Source organism: Alosa alosa, chromosome 8 (assembly GCF_017589495.1).
Source record: "Alosa alosa isolate M-15738 ecotype Scorff River chromosome 8, AALO_Geno_1.1, whole genome shotgun sequence".
Classification (NCBI taxonomy): Eukaryota; Metazoa; Chordata; class Actinopteri; order Clupeiformes; family Clupeidae; genus Alosa; species Alosa alosa.
This window is the reverse complement of record NC_063196.1, coordinates 2,180,955-2,202,445: the sequence shown is the minus strand read 5'-3', so window position 1 is coordinate 2,202,445 and position 21,491 is coordinate 2,180,955. Positions and strand designations below refer to the sequence as shown.

At 39.7% G+C, this 21,491-nt stretch overlaps 1 protein-coding gene across 1 annotated transcript in view; it reads left to right on the top strand.

Moving 5' to 3' along the window:
* rngtt (RNA guanylyltransferase and 5'-phosphatase) overlaps nt 1-12,444 on the top strand; it is a 95,805-nt gene extending 83,361 nt beyond the window's left edge. Inside the window, exons 13-16 of the mRNA XM_048250386.1 lie at nt 3,463-3,563; nt 8,066-8,132; nt 10,920-11,043; nt 11,547-12,444. Coding sequence (XP_048106343.1) covers nt 3,463-3,563; nt 8,066-8,132; nt 10,920-11,043; nt 11,547-11,704 — 450 coding nt within the window. The 3' untranslated portion in view covers nt 11,705-12,444. The remainder of the gene's footprint in view (nt 1-3,462; nt 3,564-8,065; nt 8,133-10,919; nt 11,044-11,546) is intronic.
* Nucleotides 12,445-21,491: the final 9,047 nt, after the last annotated feature.

The following is a 21,491-nucleotide window of genomic DNA, read 5'->3' as shown; positions in this document are numbered from 1 at the left end:
AACTTGTTTGATGAGCAGGGAAGGAATCTCAGCAAGGACGGAACTGGCTCTTTGAGGGGGCCTAGTTGAGCAGCTGGCAAATACATTGCTTAAGTGTCCTTTTTAAGTCCTACGTTACAAAGTTTGAACAAAGTTTCTACATTAAACGGTTGAAGCTAAATTAGACGCAGGAATTTTGTTTAGAAGAATAATAAAAAGAAGACGACTACTTCGGATGACAGAACAGTGCAATTTCATGCACTGTAATAAGCACATTCTAAAAATATGGTCTTCTGTCCTGTCACCTTATGCTTTATGGGTACAAATTGCATCATTTGTACCCTCTTCATGTAACTGCTATTCAAACGAAACAGCCTCCCTCCTAATATGAGACAGCTTTTCATAGCTAACAAGAGAGCATTTTACACACCTACCTCCTGCTGATGAAAAGATGTACTGAACACAGAGACCTTGTGCTTTCTGTGTTTTGTATGTATAAATGCTCCCTGGCTGATTTTTGTTTGTGTGTAATAGAAGTGGCTTAAAAGAGTGTGAAGGCCATCGCCTACACTCAGTATGCACAGGCAGCGAGGATAGCTTGTACTCTTTCTGTCCACTTCCACTGATATGGGCATGGTCACTCCGACAAAAAAAAATGTTCCAGTCAAATGTGCCAACCCAAAAAGACCACAGCCTTGCCATTTCTGACATTTTAGTCTGACAAAATGTGGACAGCTCATAAAAGAATTTGAAACCCAACAGTTCTATGTCGTGTCTGTCACACAATGGATGTCCTTCATCTTCTTTCAGGATTCATGAGCTATATCCATTCCCTTTCTAGGTGCCGCTCAATTGCACTTTCATCAAACACATTTACAAGGGGTTACTGGAGTGTTAAATCACCTCATTTTGAGCTGTTTTCCATTGTCATGTCAGTTATCATTCACGTCATGAAAATCCAGAAGTACTTCTGTCGGATTGAATATATGAGAATATATATATATATATATATATATATATATATATATATATATATATATATATATATATATATACTGCTCAAAATAAATAAGGGAACACTTTTTCATAGGAGTATAGCATCAAGTTTATCAAACTTGTAAGCTATTGGTCTGGCCAGTTACGTAACAGAGGTGGTTGTGAATCAGTTTCACCTGCTTTGGTGTCATCAAAGTTAACAACAGGTGCACTAGAGGGGCAACGATGAGACGACCCCCAAAACAGGAATGGTTTTACAGGTGGTGGCAACTGATAATTTTTCCATCTTTATCCTTCTTGAGTGATTTTTCACAAGTTTCCCATTTGGGTAGGGTCAGTGTCACTACTGGTAGCATAAGCCAGTACCTGGAGCCTACAAAGGTTGCACAGGTAGTCCAACTCCTCCAGAATGGCACACCAATACGTTCCATTGCCAAGACTTCTGTGTCTCCCAGCGCAGTCTCAAAAGGAGATTCCTGGAGACAGGCAGTTGCTCTAAGAGAGCTGGGCAGTGTGGTAGAAGATCCTATACCCAGCAGCAGGACCATAATCTGCTCCTTTGTGCAAGGAGGAACAGTAGGAGCCCTGCCAAAGCCCTACAAAATGACCTCCAGCAGGCCGCTTGTGTGAATATCTCTGACCACACTGTCAGAAACAGACTTCATAAGGGTGGCCTGAGGGCCCGATGGCCTCTAGAGGGACCTGTGCTCACTGCCCAGCACTGTGGACCTCAATTGCCATTTGCCATAGAATACAAAATTAGCAGGTCCGCCATTGGCGCCCTGTGCTTTTCACAGATGAGAGCAGGTTCACCCTGAGCACATGTGACAGACGTGAAAGGGTCTGGACATGTTGTGGAGAATGTTATGCTCCCTGCAACATCATTCAGCATGACCGATTTGGTGGTGGGTCAGTGATGGTCTGGGGAGGCATACCTTTGGAGGGACGCACAGACCACTATGGGCAAGACAATGGCACCTTCACTGCTCTTAGGCATCGGGATGAATCTTCAGACCCATTGTCTGACCCTGTACTGGTGCAGAGGCCCCTGGGTTCCCCCTGGTGCACAACAATGGCCAGCCACATGTGCCGAGAGTGTGCAGGCAGTTCCTGGAGGATGAAGGAATTGATACCATTCACTGTCCCCCACACTCCCCTGACTTAAATCCAGTAGAACACCTCTTGGATATTGTGTTTTGGTCCATCCAACACCGGCAGGTTGCACCACAGACTGTCAAGGAGCTCAATGATGGCCGTGTCCACATCTGGGAGCAGACCCCCAGGACACCATCCGCCGTCTCATTGTCAAGCATGTGGGGTCCATACGAACTACTAAGTACCATTTTGAGTTGCTGCAATGAAATTTAGGCAAAATGGACTTGCTTGTCGCATCATTTTTTCACTTTTTTCATTGATTTTCGTGGGGGTCTTTGAATTCAGCCCTCTGTAGGTTGATCATTTTCATTACCAAAAAATAATGTGGCATCCTTTACCCAGTACACATTACCCTGTGCATATCAGTATAGATATCCAGCATGAGTTTTTTCCCCCATTGAGATCTGATGTGTTTTCAAAGTGTTCCTTTAATTTTTGTTTGAGCAGTGTATATATTTAGTTTTTTTTATTTTTCAGTCTTAAGTCTTGTGTGACGAGTATGCTTTTGCCTTGACTGTGCAAATGGACAAAGGTGTGAGGTTGGATATTTTAGGCTTGCATGCATTAGATGGACAGGAAAAACCTGTAGATATCAGGAGGGAGAGACTTAATGCTGTGGTCAAAACAGCATATTGATTTATCATTGATTTGATCAAAAATGGAGCCTAGAATCTAAATAAATAGCATTCACGTAAGGAGGGCCTAGGTATTATGATACTGAATGCTTTTGGGCCAATTTGGGTGAAGCTACAGTAACATTGTTCTGGAACCCATTAACCTATACACGACACTTCAAATCAGAACTTGAGATTCTTCACCCATACATATGGTGGTAACTTTCCCATCAATATATACATGCTCTTGTAAGGAAATGGCTATCTTTGCCTCCAGTGCACACCTAAAGGACTTGAGGAGTGTTCAGCGTGCAGAAAATGTGTTGTATTCCTTTAAGAGCAGTCAGTCCTTGTGCTGTTGCTAAGTTACAGGGGATATAACATGACTTCTCTTTTTTTATTTACACAGAAGAATTTGTGGATCTACCAAAAGCCAATGTATTTAAGTCTGTCTGAGTTGTAAATGTCACACCCATCGCAGCTAGATCTGTTGCCCTTCAGCAGACAATTCTTTTTCTTTTTGTCATACTGGAAGAAATGGGATATTGCATTTCTAACCACAGTTGCAGATTCACAGAGGGGAGAGACTAAATTTGTCTCTCATTCAGATGTTAAACTGTAATCCAATCTCTCAGGGATATTTATGTGTTAAAAACTACCTTCAAGTGTAATTTCAGATCTGACGTCTTGCCTCTTCTGTCTTTTCTGTTGTCCTCAGAAGTACAAGCCCGGTAGATGTGATGACATTCTGAAGTGGAAGCCCCCAAGTCATAACTCAGTTGACTTTCGTCTGAAAATCACCAAAGTTGGTGGTGAGGGGTGAGTCACAATCACAGGGGAAGCTTCCAACACTTTATGACACACACACAGCCTACTTGTCATGCTGGAGGAGTTGAACATCAGACCACACACAGAGCGTGAATGTGCTCACTTTGAAGCATGTTTCTTTTTTAAATACAAATGTATTTTTAGTCAGTGCCATCCTTAGGGTTCCTCATACTCTAGAAATCCCTTATGTGAGCTCAGTACAGAGTAACAGGTTATAAGTGATATTTGCATCAATTCAGCTATTAACATCATGAATAACATAGATATGTTATCAAAAATAAGCAGGGAAAAAGCTACATTATATAGGACAAAAATAGCAAAAATCAATTACCCCTTACCCTATTCACACAAGTTATGATGTGAATTGGTGTTTCTGAAAGTCACTGTGGTCCTTTCCTGCTCATGAAATCTTGGTACACTTGTATGTTTGTGTATGACTAGTTTAGATTGTATGTCTTTCTTTTTTTGTCGGATATTTTACTTGTTGGTTTCTGGCTTTGTCAAGACCTAAGAGTGATACCAGTTTTTTTTTTTTTTTTTTTTTTGCATGATACTGCACTGCACTGTAGGAGCTTGTCAAGGTCTCATCTTGTACATCTAATGATTCCTTCTTCTACATGCTGCTCCATATATAACAGACCATATTCTGTCATCTTTCAGGACTATGAAATATCCCTACACATTTAAACCAACACCAGGACTTCAGTTAATTGGGCAAATCTTGTCAAGATGCTACCCGGCTAATAAGAAAAGGATCATGTATAGACACCGGAAATAAATCCATATGAACAAGACCCCAGCATGTAGTGGATTATATAAAGATTATGTTGATCATATTATATGTCAAAACAATAAGATATTTCTTCAAAATATATTTTTATAATGATTTTCGTGCCATTTTTAGGCTGCTGCCGAGAAAAAAGTTATTTGTGCAAGTAAAACTTCAGTATTTTGGGGTAAAAATGAACTACTAGTAGAGTGATATGGGAGATATTGCAAGTGGCCATCCATTTCCCCCCGGCAGTCAGTGACCTCCAAACTTTGGGATGACCAGTGAAGATTCTTGCAGCATTATGAAGAGCCATCGTTTACTTCTCATGTCATTCAGAGCCAATCTGAGTCAGAGCTATTGATGGGAACATATTTAAAACCAAGAAAGAAATCAAGAAAATCATTTCAGGACAATGCTGTGCTCTGCTATCAGTATTGCCTGTTATGTTCATTTTAGTATATCCTGCTTGCCTTCTAAGCCTGCTTGGTCTGCTTGTATGCCCTACATCAGAGACTGACTTGATATAATATAATATGGCCCATCACAACCATAGCAACTCAGCAAAGCTTGCCAACTAGCTCCTGCTTCTCCACCACTCAGATTAGTTAAAATAGTTCCTTTTCAAGGTTTTTTTTTCTAGTATTTCTCTCTTACCCTTTTTGCACTATGATTCAAATTCCTTTTTCACTGAACATAAAGCAGTGCGGGAGGTTTTGATAGCAGGATGAGACTGTCTCTCACAGACAGGAAAAGTTAAAGAAGTGCTTGCTGTGCTGCCCACACACTGACAAGGACCCCTGCTCCACATCTTTAGATCTGGATGCCCATAACCTTATCCATTATATTCAGTAAGCTCTGGAGAAACTTGAGAGTGAAGACAAGTGTGACGTGTTGCTTTGAGACTTAAAGTATGATCTTCCAATAGTGAACCGTTTAAATGTAGCTAGACACATGCAGCGAAGCTCAGTCGTTGTATTTTTGTGATACAGAATGATCCCATCTTGTATTCATTCTTCCCATAGACTTCATAATTGAATAAGATATGATTCATTAGCATGAAGGCCAGCATAGTTCTGCTAACTTTCCAATGCCAGGCATCATGCTCTTTTTAATTTATGTCCTTGGAAGGCGACATGTCCTTCTGGGTCCCCTCACAGAAATAATTTGCTATCAGAAATGTCTAAAGAATTCTTATTCCTCTCCCTCCAGTCATTTCTGTAGCTTTCTGCCAGGTGCTGATGGCTTTTGGTTTGTAAACTGTGAAAACAGCTGCCCCTAGGCAGCAGACCCACTGCAGCGTTATCAGCTCCTAAGCAGGACTCAGACCCAGAGCCTTATGTCGCCTGCAGCACTTTCTCTGATACACACACACACACACACACAATGCACTGCTACACACCCATCTGGCACCATCATACCTGGGTGTCCTCCCTCCCTACACACACACACACACACACACACACACACACAGAAGCACGGTCAAATACACAGGAGAACGATGTACATGAAGCACATTAGCTATATCCCTAAGCTATTCTATGTTTGTGCCATGGATGTATTCTTTTATGTCTGCCATTTCACATATGCCACACTCAGTCCATCTTCATGTTTTGTTGCATATGTCTATGGCCATTTGTCATCTTGCCATCTTTCCAGGGAGTATACAGAACCATGCTCAGCATTCCATTGAGCAAGAGCATTCAGCCTAATGGTTAAAATGGAAACGTTCATACATTAGCATGATTACTAGCTGCTTGTTTGATTGGTGCACACTTTTAATTCAGAATTGGATGTTGAATCAGTGACACATGTCAAGTCAGTGTTTTTTCTGCAGTGTTTATTCAGTGTCACCTTCAAATGTTGATAGCGCACACAAAAGAAAACATAAAAAGAAAATAGTGTTATAACAGGTCCTTTGTAGCTTAGTCGTTATGCTTTCCTACAAAGATCTTTGTTTTGGTCTAATTGCATGCCATTTTATCAAGCCATAATTATAGCAAGTGACATCATTTGCGATATCAAATTTAAAAAAATAGAATTGCAATGAGTTTCAGCAGAAGATAATGGGGGAAAATGCAAGGCCATGTATGAATCTCTAAAGCATTACCTTAAGATGGTTTAAATAACATACCGGTACATTGATAGGATAGATTGCTGCCTAAGACCGTTGAGTTTTCTTTAGAGAATATTAAGGGGTTTATCTATTGCCTATATGCTAGGTGCTTGCCTCTTAAAGCGTAACTCGCCAAAATGCAACCTAGGGTCTTTTTGATCCAGTGGTGTAGTCTACGTGATACGCAGGACTATGCATTATACCCACTTAAAAAGCATCACCATCTCAGTATACCCACTTAAAATAGGCAAGGATACATATTAACATTTGGGGTTGATCACAGTATACCCACTACAGCTAACTATACTACTTCTCTGTATACCCATTACAGCTAACTAGACTACACCACTGCTATAATCATACTATGATCGCATCAAAAACACTATTTTAAAACACTAAGAAGGCTCGACACAACATGAAACTTTGCTCGAAGTATCACCAGGGTCTCCACTCATGAACTCGGCCATTGAGAACATTGTTTGTGTACACAGAGTTTACTAAAAAGAAAGGTTTTGAACAACTCACTTTAGCTGTTGTTTTTTCCGCTTGCCGCCATCTTGCCAAAACCTTTCTTTTTAGTTTCTTTTAACTCTGTGTATACATTGTGATACTTAGAGCAAAGTTTCATATTGTGTTGAGCCTTTTTAGTGTTTTGAAAAATAGCGATTTTGATGCAATCATAGTATGAAAGTATCAAAATAGTAATGCCTCTAGCACTCCCATTCAAAAGGCCATTTGACCCGAAAACGACAATACGGTCAATCATAAAAGTGGCACTTCCGTCCTAATTATGCTTTTAATGAAAGTTTGACTCGGGTACACAAAAAGACCATTTTGGCGAGAGTTATGCTTTAAGGTTTGAAAAGTTAAGTTTCTCTACTGTGGAGCCATTCAATGTACAGATGTCTATGTCCTGTACAAATTTGCAACATCTTGCATGTCTCACATCCTAGAACTAATTTTGGTTGCTCTATTTCTTATGGTCATTTGGAAGGAAGGGATCATTATTAAATCCCAAAAAAGCCCTTCATCACTGTTATGAAGCCTCCTTTTCTTGACTCACCACATGTGGTTAATGTGAGTGTTAGGTGAACTTTGCTAACCATTCATTTCCTTACCCCCTTCTAAAGATTCACTGGAAGCCTGTGGATGGTCTTTAAAACAATGAGGGTTAGAGCTCTCTCTCAGCATCTCTCTGGAAGTGTAGGGGGGTATAATTAATGGCCAGCTGCAAAAGACCCCTGGCTCATCCCATCCGCCCCCATTCAGTGACTGTGAGGGCAGTAGAACTGCTGATTTTCAGGCTCCCTTACTGGGAGACAACATGAGGCTGGTGCTAAGGAGCTGAATTATAGGCCGCAATTAACAGATATGACCAGTGATATGGCCCAATGTGGACTGGGGTGTATATAAAGATAAGGAAGTGAAATTGACTCTTATCTCAACCAAATTAAGTTTTTTGTTCTCTGGATTTGAGCAAATACGTTTTATTGTGGAAGATTAATGTTTCTGAAATGGGGAAGTAGAAGATGGAGAGAGGCGTATGAATCTGTAAGTGCCAAAATGGCAGTTATGTTCAAAACTGAATGATTTTTTTTTCATTTGCAGGCTATTACCAGAGACTGTGGGTTTACTGTATGTCGGCAGCTATGACAGGCCCTTTGCACGGATGAGGGTAAGAAATTGCACAGCTACTGTACACCAGCACACAAACACACACACACACACACACACACACACAACACACACACACACACACACACACAACACACACACACACACACACACACACACAAACACACACACACACACAAATTTAAAGAATGCAGAAGAAAAGCAATTAGAAGCTCTTGACTCTGATTGCAGCCTTGTTGACACTAGACACTTCTCAATTGAGAGAGTGGGTCTGGAAAAGGATCACTGACTTACGACTTCCAGCAGGGCGTAACTAGCAGTGAAATTGAACTTAAATTGGTGCATTAAACTCTTACCAAATCATTTCAGAAGTGTAGCAATCTTGTAAACAAAGGTTTTAAACACAGTTGTTTACTCAATTCCAAAGAAATACACATCCATGCTGGATTAGCGATTGTATTTGCAGGCCCGTATAGGAACATTGGAAATGGGCTTCAATGGCCTCTTGGCCAGAGGGAACTGCAGAGCAAATCCCAAATTTGCCTGAAGGTTCGTATGGGTATACCCAGGGCCCATGCTAGTGTGATTGGGCTTATCTAGCCACAGTGCAGAAGTATGTTAAATATATCATGCTGCAGCTTGTCTCATCTTCACTTCCCTACCATTGTCTTTGAAAACACTATGGTACAATATTTCGATCATGTTATGTTATGGCCTGCTTTCACGTGTACCACTAACTTAGATTGACATGGCCAACATATTTTCAGAAATGTTTTTGTTAATTATTAAAACAGAATGTTAAGTTACATATTTGTCATATTATGCTATTCCGTTTCCTGATCATTTAGCTTTTTGCTCTGTAGTCTCCTTTCAGTATCAATATCAAGATATTTTTTGCAGCTTTCATATCTCATTCTACTGTTAGAGGAGTAGTTAAAAGAGCATTTCACCGCTGGGAAGATGAATGTGTATTTAAATTGGGTCATTTATGTAGTAGATATGTGGAGTCATCATTAAAGTCAGTGCCTTCTTGACCGAGAAAAAAGCCAAAAATGGCCAGGAAGTAGCCTAGGCCACAAATACATTGAGGACTCATTAATGTAACATGTTGCCGTTAATAAGGATTCTAAAATGAAAACGATCATTGTTTTATGTTGCACTCAATCTTGTGGCAATATATCAAATGTCCTGTTCTTCATATGGAAGTTTTCAAAAATTGCTATTTTGCAAATGTTACCAACACATCACTATTGCCTGTTTGCACGAAAATCACATATTTGACATATTTCCATGATGCCCCGTGAATTGACAGCATCGGTTTGTATATCCAAGATTTAACTAATGGCAGTTGCGGCGAAATGTGCTAGGACTACTAATATGTGCACACTCCCCGCTCCACGGAGAAAGGGATCCCCCGGCCGGCCCACCTCAAATGTAGAAATGTGTGTGCGGGTTAAGATGATTATTTTTCAGTTTTTCAATGTGTGTGCTGATATGTGAGTAACCTTGGATGCTTTGGCCCCTGGCTTGGCATGCTTGACATTATTTGGCCTTTGGGGCAAACTAATGGGGAACCCCTGTCATACTCATCAAAATGTTGTCTCCGTACAATCTTGAAATTTCCCAACGCATGTGGTTGTAGTCATACATTTCAAATATAATTTTGTTCCGACGTGTCAAGTTTGAACATTTTCAGTATAAGATATTGGTCAGTGAAGCAGTTAGATTGCATTGACGTCATTCACAGGGTGGTACTACTGGTGATGAGTTAGAGAGTGAAATTATCCATAAAAAACTGTAGTAATTGTTGGTGCAGCTGTTGTTCGAATTATTACATGAAAGCTTTATATTCTTTATATAGAATATATTCTCCATATGGACCTGCTGTGACTAATTAACATTAGTTATACAGTATTAACAATAATGGATACATAACAACCAGGTTCATGTAAAGTGAATAAGAGGAGGTTTTTCTTCAACCATACTTTTATTAGCCAATTTATAAAAAGATAAAAAAAATTACTGATTTTTGTTCTATTAGACGATTGAGTGTCTAACCAACAGACTTGAACCTCTGTGATGAGTGTACTCTGGAAATGTCAAACATGTGTGCATGGCAAGTAAATATTTGTAATGAATCTCTCTTAGTTTGTTCAGGTTATAATGTTGCACAGGGGGTTGATATGGCATTTGGGGTTTTGTGGATGATTCAATAATTATAAGAAATGTTTGTGAGCCAGTGTGGGTCCCGGTACAGACTGTGTGTGGGCCAGAGCCAGCAGAAGGGCAGAATGAGGAAGATTTGGATGGATTAAGCACCAAGTGTGAAAGCAGCATGACAGCCAACCTCTATTTTTTTCTTACACACACACACACATACACACACTCACGCATGCATACATTCACAAACACAGTACAGATGGGACTTAAGCAAACCATTTCCCATTTCCCACACTCTAAACCTGTTCTGTCATTGCTTTGCTTTATATGTTTAGTTTATAATCGTTTGCTTGTATGTCCATAGACTATGATGATGTCAAAGTTATTGGATTGACCGATATTTCTCTCAGTTCGATGGATGTGACGTGGCATCACAGTGTCTTGAATCTTGGAGATTTTCTGTCACATAGACATTCATAGTTCTCTCAGTTCAGTTTTTTCTGTCCTCTTTGTGTGTGTCTATGCTATGAGATTTTACAGTTGCTGCCCAGGTTGTCACTCATTTTGAAGTCATGTCTTCACAAAGAAGTGTTGTGGTGAAAGTATAGGGTCTGAGATGTAATGTTAAACAGGATCCTTGTCTCAAGAGTTGTCTGTCTCTTTGCAGGTGAACAAGGAATTGAAAAGGTATGACAACAAGATCATTGAATGCACATTCGTCAACAACAGCTGGGTGTTCATGAGGGAAAGAATAGACAAGAGTTTCCCGAACTCCTATGACACAGCAATGGGTGAGTATCTGATCAAAACAGGTTTCAGACCAATCTCCCTTTATTTCCCTCGTTTAAGGTGCTCTAAGCGATGCCATGCGTTTTTTAGGCTAAAATATTTTATGTCACTTACTGCAAACATCACCTAATCAACCGCTAGCTGTCTGTGTCCTGAATATCTCTGTGGACAGCCTAGGCTCCAAAAACGGCAACAAAAACAACCTGGGCAAACCTAGCCCATGAAAACATAACAAACTGTTCCAGCAAATCACAGACGAGATGCGCGTTTAGGAGAGTTGCAATTGCACGGGAGGGAGGGGGAGGAAGCAGCGAGCTAGCTCTCCGTTTTGATTGAAAGTCAACAGAAGTGACGTTACCCAGCATCGCTTAGAGCACCTTTTAATGTTTCAGTTCTAAACATTTGCAGTACTGCCTCCAAATACATTGTCCATCCCAGCAGTGGGAGGGCTGTAGGAAGTGTCAGTCATCACATGTGTTTTTGCTTTCTGTGTCCTGTTCTGCAGCTGTTTGCAACAGCATCCAACACCCCGTCACAAAGGAAATCCTCCTTGAGCTTGTGGACAGGTGTGCCCAAGGACAGACACGCAAACACCCCTCTGACCCTGATGCCAAACTCATGCCCCCACCACCACCCAAGAGACCCAATATGGCTGCGCCATAGCTCTCCAGTTGGGTGGAGCGAATATGGTTGCACTGTGGGGTTTGCCATAGTTCACTCCACCGTGAGAGGGACTGATCAAAACAGTTTTGTATCCATTCTTCCTTCAGATTGATGGATGCTGACTTACCTGACCATTGTTTCCCAGCCACTAGCTGACTTAAGCTTTTATGTGAAGATTCTAAAATGAGTTTTCATTCATTGCATTCTGATCCATGTCAGAGGACAGTCCGCACCCCACCATACTGCAGTCATTGGTTGTTCTCAAACATTTAATCTGTGTGATTTTATGGTTTAATTTTACTCTTGTTGGTTTGTTGTTGGCATCTGTCACTATTTTCCAGAGTTGAGCAGCTTTTGATACTGATCCTGATGTTTAGATAACGGCAGCATCATGACTAAAGCAACAAGTCTGGCCTCAGTCCTGCTTCTGATCATGACATTGGAGATTACAGACCTCTGTGTTTGGTTTTTGAGCAGGTGTCAAACTCCAACTTTATCTCTCATCCTAGAAGATTGCAACACAAACTTCACATGTCTCTTTTTATTTTGAATGACAGGTGTATCATTTCCTAGTGTTTACTTATTTTTTTGAAATTACCAACCCCTCTCAGACTCATTCCTGGTTTTTGTATCAGTTAGATGTTGACTGCCATGAGTTTACTCCCTAGAATCTTTGTCTCTTAAGGCTGTTCCTCTCTATTTGTTTTCCTTTGAACCATTAAAATATCAGGTCAAAACAATGAACGTGGTCTTAGCTCTTTCTCTATAAACCGTTTCCCTATACTATGAGTTTCTGTGTGTGTGTGTGTGTGTGTTCATGGATCCGTGGATTTCTAATGACCAAGGCACTGGCACGGGTCACACACTGGCATCAGTGTCCTGCAGCTTCTGGCATCACATGAGAGAAGCCTGCTCTGTATGGAGCCTCACCTTTGCACAGGTGTCGTGGCACGCACTCATATCAGCTCAGATAATATACATCCAAGTCAAGCTTCTGTTATATCTTTGTCTTATTTGAAAACAAGTTCTTAAGGATGTTGCATAGATACCCGCAATATTTTAGATATAATTTGCGTTATACTGGACCGACCCCAAGCTCTTTAGGTTAAACATAGATCATAAGTTTAAGTCAAAGTCTGGGTGGGCTTCATTTTCATTTACATTCAGGTGATTTCACAATCAGGATAATGAAAGCCCTTTATTAATAAAACTGGCCGTATTGCTCATTCATTACTTATTACAGACCATAATATTTGATTTTAAATCATGGCCCTTGCTCTAACATAGCCTACCCCTGGTAGAAGGACACAAGTTTGACACAAAATATAGCAAATAAAAATTGGATGTAGGAGCAACAAGTTCTGGAGGGATGTCAAAGAAATCATATGGTATGTTTAATTTCAAACTCAAACATCTACAGGTAAGAGGATCTTTTCTTTTTTAAGAAGACTAATATTAAGCAAGCAGCAAACCGTGTCTTTACTTGGATGCCACTATCACTTGCCTGCTGCTGCGGATTGACCTCTCACTAACATGAAAAAATGAAGGCTTTGATTTCCTATGCACTAGTGACTCAAGTTCTTCTCTAAAGCAGATCAAGGTTTTGAAGTCACCGAAAGCCTACAAATTTGGTGAAAGGAGAGCCCACTGATTTGAGGAATTTTGGAAGGTTTGAAAGGGACAGCGGAGAGTAAACCGAATTGAATGGGTGGGGTCAGCTATGGTTGTAGCATGGAAAGATATGTCTTGTCTGAAAACTAGAAAAGAAAGCAAGGTCAAACCTCTGACCAAGAAAAACCTGGTAGAAAGAGAAATGTGCAACATTTCGCCATTATTTTAAGAGTCTACCTAGTGGCGAGACCATAGTTCCGAGTCCCTGGCAACATGCAAAGACTGCTGGTGTGCTGAAGTCCTTATAGGAACTTCATTCACTCACTCGCATGACAATTGAGGTGAGGATTACTTTTCTCTGGCTATGTTTTCAACTGTAATCCCTTGTTAGTTAATACTATGAAAGTAAATAACTAAATGTAAGACTTCATTTTGTTATTATTGTCTTATAGGCGAGTGCTCTGCTTAGCGCACATTTCAGCGAAACAAGCTTTGGTGGAATTCTGCTGTGAGATGGTCGCGTATGTGAACAGATTCCTTCGGCAGAGATGCATTTACCCATCATCATATTAGGAATGTGCCATGGTACACACACTCCTGGCTCTTAAAGATAATTGGAGATGGCATTATCATTGGTTTAATGGATGTTACACTCTTAAAACTAATGTGTTGGAAACAACACAAACTGTGTTGTCCCTATCTGGATACGGAGATGTGTTAAAAAACAATAAAAGTATAAAACTTAATATCACTTAAAAAATGATATCCGTCTTCATTGTAATCCAGAATTCCTGTCTCAGTTGAAGAAGGAAAGAAGGGTGAGCAAACAACCATCAGAAAATGAGGTGCATAATGATATAATTAGACTTTGATTAAACCAAATGCTCAGGCATGTGTGCAGTCATTATGTCACCACAGAGCAGGTTATAGCCTGCTGAAATGATATGTTGTTTCATTTAGGGAAGGCTGGAATAACACTTGACCTTTTTAGTTGGAAAAGAGCAAAGCAACAGTCAGACTGCTTTCCTTGAAAAGACTCACTTAGAGGGGTAAGGCATTGTGATTAGAGAGGAGATGGTTTTAAAAGGCATCCAGTGACTGCAACCTAATGAGAAATGCAAGCATGGCAGTTTTATTAACATACATTTCATCATCCAAAAACAAAGAATTAACATATGATAATGATTAAAAGCTAGAGGGACAAATAGAATTAAATATATGAAAAAGGAAAATATAAAAAGAACACAAGTACATAAGTTACCAGGGATCAAATACATCAAATATAATAAAAAAATAAAAATAAATAAAAAACACAGTGCAAAGTATATATATAAGTATATATACTCTTTTGATCCCGTTGATCCCAGTGAGGTGAAGCACACACTAATTCCAGCGCAGTGAGCTGCCTGCTACAACAGCGGCGCTCGGGGAGCAGTGAGGGGTTAGGTACCTTGCTCAAGGGCACTTCAGCTGTTCCAACTCGTCGGGGCTCAAACCGGCAACCCTCCGGTTACAGGTCCAGAGTGCTAACCAATAGGCCACGGCTGCCCAATGATTAAAAGTTGATAGTAAAATGCCGGAAAAAAACACTGAGTGCAACTAATTAAAAATAAGTGTATATCAGACTAAGGAAAGGCCAAAGTGCCGAAGTACCGAATTTATGTATTTAGTAAATAAAATGTGATTCCAGTGCTAATACGGAGCGCCTACATTAACTCAGCATGTTGATGTTGGTGAATAAAACACTGATATTATTTTGTGAGTCTGCGTATTCTCATATGAGGAACATACTTGAACATTTACAGTAAATCAGACAGAACATGTCTCGTAGACTTCTTAACTATGGCTTTGGCCATCTGCAGAATGATTATTGCTGATGTGCACATGTCCCTTAAGTATTAAATATTTGATGACCTGCCTTCATTTTCCAAGGAAAAATTAAGTGTATAAGAACAAGATGTGGAAAATATTATCAGTTATCACTGTGACTTGCGTTACACAAACTTTCTGTCCTAATTTCCAAACATCACTTACCGCATGCTGTACATGTTGTGTTTGATTGACTGATTGGTTGATTGAATAATTGATTGATTATCGCATTAGTCTGATGATGTGTTCCATCCCATACTTAAACAGGCTTATTTCCTCTTGTCTGAAATTGATAGTCCCATTACTTTGTACTCACATTACCAGAATGTCTTTGGTTAAATCAGTTTGATACAACATCTAACATGTTGAGGGAGCTGTGGTGCAAGTGGCAGCATCTGGACCAGATTCGGGTCCAAGTGCCCACAGAGACCTCGGCTCGAATCCGAACGATCCCACCCCATCTCCCTATCTCTCAGCCAAAAAATATAATTAAGGTTATGCTGCTACATTACTTACTCAAACTTAAATGTGCATATTCTGTCCGATTTTGTTAGAAAGACTGCTTACATCTTAAATTACCCTTTTTTTATGGAGGTCTTTGACAACACTCCAAGTTGTAGTGCCCTCAAAATAGGTCAATAGGAAACACACTGACGAAGGCCATCAAGCCGAAACGTTTGTTTGTTAACCCCTGTTGCGAAATGGATTAAAAGCAAGAAAGAAAAGATTTTTGGAGTGCGACCATTCTGTTATTTTCTGTGAGTTCCCTGGATCACACACCCACATAAAGAAACAAGAGAACAATCGGGAGAGCCCGGTGTTTGCAAAGAAAAGGCCCTCAATAAATATTAACATTACAACAAGTGGTTGTCTAGGTTTGGGGGGAGCAAAAGAGTATTTTTTCATAGGGCCCAAGCGTTCTAGCAGTGCCCCTGTGTACACCAACATACCATAAGTTCATGCAACCAAATCCAAAGTACTGTAAAGATGATCCTTCAATTACATAGCAAGTTCATTACATCTAATTTGAATATGCATAAAATCCCAATATTCTCAGGTTGGTTCTGTGTCAAACCTGCATTAATTATACAATTCTAAAACTATGTCTGATATATTGCTTACACATACATACTATACCTAGGTCACAAAGGTGACTTAGATTCCTGTCTATAATAATCACTGGTCTTCACTATTTTCCTTAGCATGCATGGCAAGATTCCACCAACCTGTTCCACCACATATGAATTAAAACACACATACACTTTTATTAGTACAGTTCTCAGACTTAAGGCCCTAAACCATCTGAAAATACACATCACATTTGCTACTTAAACATATTATACCCCTTGATTATACATATATATTGCTCCAAGACTCTGCGTGATATCTCCCCAACAGGTTGAAGGATCTTCAAATAATCACTTTATATAAGCTAGATGAACTGATTAGGTAATCACTGTTGGGTTTGGGTCTAGGTTTGCACACCACAGCACTCTCATTACTGTCCTTGCACTGTTGTGCAGATTGTAGAAGGTGCACCTCTGGTTTTGTTATTATTTGCAAATGAAATGTATGTGATTTTTCTACATTTTTACAAATGTGTTAGTAGGCTAATGCACATTTTATATCACAGTTTACAGACATTCAAGAATAAAAATGGGGATTTGAGTAATGGGGAGCCTGCGCCCCATAGATTTATGTCTAGTAATGCCCCTGAGTAGAACCGAAGTTATATTAAACAGAATCCTACATTCTTGTATAAAGAATGTCAATGTGTAGATTATAGTCAGCTACAGCATTGATTTCCATGTATGTGTTTGTGTACAGTCTCGGTCCATTGCAAGTCACCCACTAACAATTGATCGACCCGGGTTTGCTTTCCATCTGCTAAAACTCTGTCAACTTTTGCAGGTTCAAGCCTGGGGTTGAACCGCACAGTCAACTCAACACAAGTTACACCTGCTTACAGCTAAACAGGCAGACTGCACGAAAAACATTACACATTTTGAATAACAAATTAGAAATACTGTATGATAGTGTCATTCAGCATGTGGAAAGGGACTAGATTGTCATTCTGGGAAATCAATTATTGTTTCAATTAATTTGTACAATGGTGTATAGTCCTTTCAACATTTATGAATCACACATGCCATCCATCCATCTGACAACATTGCATGAGTGAATTAACAAAAATGTCTAAATAGAAATATATGTGGACAGATGCATAGTTAACTGACTACAGGTGACCCCTGTATCATTTCATTGGCAGAGTCCAGACCACAGACCAAACAGCTAATCTGAGGTATTATTTTGCAATAAGAATTCCTATTTTGAATTTGCTGCAATATTGCCCCCAGCCACATCAAAGAGGATCCTTTAACCCAATATCCCAGTGAAAGTATTACCTCTGTGGCAGTTTAAGATTTAATAGCCTGGATAAATGACTCTGGGCTTGTGGAATATCCAGAGACCCCAACACCTCCCTCTGAAATCAACACATCCAGAGATGAAAGTAACATCAGCCATGTTGGGTTGCCAAGAGGGGTTTGCCATGTTTGGGTAGAATTCATTTTTGTGAGTGAATCTGTGATGGGAGACAGCATTTAGGAATTGCAAGATTCTTTTAAAAAAAGTGTGATGGCTGGAGGTCTAAAATAGATGTTTTGTGAGTCATTAGATGAGCCAGTGCACATATGGATTTGTGTCAGTCAGTCTGGAAGTGCATTATCCTCCCATCAGAGAAAACATAGCATGCTAAGTGCCTTTTGATAGAACACACATTTATTCTCAATTAGGTTTGCTAAGCAGCCCATCATTATTGATTACTTAATGTACCTGGGATGTGAACTCTAAGTAAATTGTGGATTGCTGCTTTCCAAAAGGCCCTACATGACATATGATATTTTTAATAATCGTGTTCCATGCTGAGCCAGGGTGCAGTTATGTAACTGTTAAGGATAAAAAAAAAACTATGCTGATGGAGCAATGTGATAAAATGTTAAAACTGAAAGAGCATGTACAATATACAATACATGTACGGTAATCTACTTGAGTTTCCTTTGGACAAGCAGGATATTACCCATTTTGAGATTTTTGAGATTGAACAACGCTATAATTTTTGATAAACTATACAGAGCAGATTCAGCTAATCTCAGATTATCTTCCTTGCACAACAAAATAATAAGTTATTCTCTGCTGTTTCTTTCTCACCTCTTTTCTTTGTACATAGGGCTCTATTTTAATGATTTGAAACTCATAATCTGAAGCGAGATACACCTTCCGTTTAGGGTCTGTCTGAATCGAAATATGCTGTTTCGACAACATTGCCAGGCACATAGTGTTGTTCATTTCTTAATTAGTCAAAAAGCAACATTTAACCCAATAACATTTGAAAGACTGAATAAAAATCCTAAGCACAGTCATCCAAGCAGATGAACCACTGAAACGATTTTGGAAACATTTTTTTAAGGTACAAAAAACTCTTTGGTGTTGCTTTAAGATAGCTGTGGATTACACTTTAAACCAGGTATTTCTTGGTCAGTGTTATATTTTTTAGTGATGTTAAAATGGCGATTTTTGATCATGCACCTGACCACACCTATTTTTCTCATTGACACCCCTATGGGTGCGCAATTTTCATTTGACTTGTGAACTCAAGCGCTTGGGTGGGTGTAAGATAGGAACAAGACTTGCACCACGATGCACTGGGTGTAAAATAGGGCCCATAATCTGCAGAGATGCCATCAGGGACATAGCTTCACTGCTCTGCTTATGCTTGAACCCCTGTGAGCACAATAAGATGTTCTACAACCATTACAAACCATATATTGGCTCTCCATTTGGATCCACTGTCAATGTTGTATGTATCATGTAGGCTATATACCTTCTTGTATGTATCATGGAGAGGTAATCTGTATGTATTGCTTCTGATTGCCTTAGTGCTTGCTCTTGGCAGGCCAGGATCTGGGCTCTAAGTAAGGACTGAATTGAATTGAATCACTTCTATTGTCTGTCAGTACTTTATAACAACTAAAGCTGGGTCAGCACTTTCAGAAGCATCCAACCATGTCCCATATATCTTCCCTGAAGAAGATACTGTATATCCCTGGTGTTTTGGTGTGTAACATGTCATTGAAGCCAACTGGTAGAATATATAGAACAGAAGTGTAATAATACTTATGTAATGCCATTCTTTACCAAATAAGTCCAGGTAATACACTGAAGTCACCTCATTGAGGAACACAAATTTGCTGATGGTGTTACCCTGGTGTCTCGTTTTGTGATGGAACACCTATGTTACAGCATGATCCAAAATGGTCCAGTTGCCATGGCACCAGCAAGTTAGAGATGTTGACACACAGAATGTGGTTGCATGTTTTTTCCCCCCAGAGAATCAGGTACCATTTTAGTTGTGCTGTGAACTAGGGGAAGGAAAAGGCACAGGTGGCTTGCATTTTTCTCATAGCAACATGAGTGGAGTGATTCAAAGATAAATGTTAAAAACTACAATTTATGAATAATGGTGTATAGATGTAAAAACGCTTTCATAAAAACAGTGCGTTTGTGCCACAGTCTGTCATGTTAGCATTTTTTAGGAATGTGAATGTGTAAAGGGAATAGATGGCTCATATGCATGCAGGGAGACACATCCATTGGACTGCGCTACTGTGGGTGAGTGCTGTGACGTAGTGAGAGCAGATGGGAGGCAGTGAGTCACAAGAAGCCACCTGAGACCTGACAGGTTGACTTTGGCTGACATCTCTCCACCCTCATCCCACATGAAGGTTCTATATAAACCAAGAAAGAATGCATTATAGCCTTCACACAAAGTGATGCCTATAGGCTATTGCTAATTCTACCAAGTAGAGTAAGGTCCTCCAAAGATGAGTTGAGTGTACAGTGCTCTACTCCCGATTAAAGCCCGATTAAAAAACATTAAGGCATATTTTTTGTGTGTCCTTGTTGCTAGCCTCATTTATTACAAATGTATCCATGGGAACTTTTCACTGTTCCAACACGGCTGTATCTTCATTCTTTCAGTCTATTCAAGCCCATCTGTCTTTTCAGAATAGTCAAAACACTTGGAGGAACATTATTTTCCAAGAAAGGTAGCTGACATTATTCTGAGAAACTATCTCATTTCAAAACATAGATGTATTGCAACAGGTAGAATGTAAGATGGTCTTTCTTGTGCACTTTCTTGTGTGTTTCAAAATAAATTGCAGTGTAAGCATGTATGTGTTGCTTCCATGTAAGGACTTCTGCTTTGTCTGTTATATTACCATTACTGTTTTACGATGGATGTGTGACCCTTTTTCTACACAACATACCTCTGCTTCTGTCATAGCCAGGACATCGGTGGTGTAAGCATCTGAAATAGTTACCTTGGTTGTAAATTTGTGGTGTATTATACTGCTGCATTTCCCCCGTGGCTGCATACCCTCATGTAATACCCACCTAGGTGAAGAGCAGCATCCTCATCAGTACTACATGTAACAACAAATATGCCCAGATGGCGGCTTTTTGTGTCTGAATGATGAGTCACCTTTTGATTCACTGATCAAAATGGCTGCATTGCTTCTGTCCGTCCACTTGCAAGAGAAGGATTTAACTATACATTGTTGGTCTTATCTTTCACAGTGAAATAGAAATGCATACACACAGTGGTGGTACTGTTGGTGATGCTTTGACAAGCCCTGATGTAGGCTACAGTCTCATAATGTTTTTTTCTTTCATACTAATCCTGTCCTGCAGGCAGCTGTATCCTCTTAAATTCTTACATTATTTATGTCTTCTGCATCTTAGACTGCAGCATGGTTTGTTATCCTCATAGATACATCCTGACAAAATGTGATAGCAGAAGAATAGCATTCATGATGGCTCACCTTATATTCACACTCTTATGCTGATAAAGATAATTAATGTAATTAAAACATTACTTTAATTACTAATAAGTTCATTGTGGCAGGGAATTAAATGTAATTGTAGTTTGGGCCTATTTTCACTAATGCAATAGTGAAATGTAGCCTATATGAACAACAATTAAGAGTGTCTAATGCAGTGATAGTTTCATCTCAATTTCGATCTCTCTTCACTGCATGTCCAATAGATGTATTATTGTTTGCACTTGAAATAAAATAGTAGGATTCATGACAATGATAATTCCTTGCAGCTGCTCATACGTGAATGGACTCCATATGTAGAAAATGTTAACCCATATGGGTAGCCTACCGAATAAATAGCCTCCTTAGCCCTCCTTAGATTGATCCTGATAACAGAGCTGTTGGTTGTGGTTTCTGCTAAAATC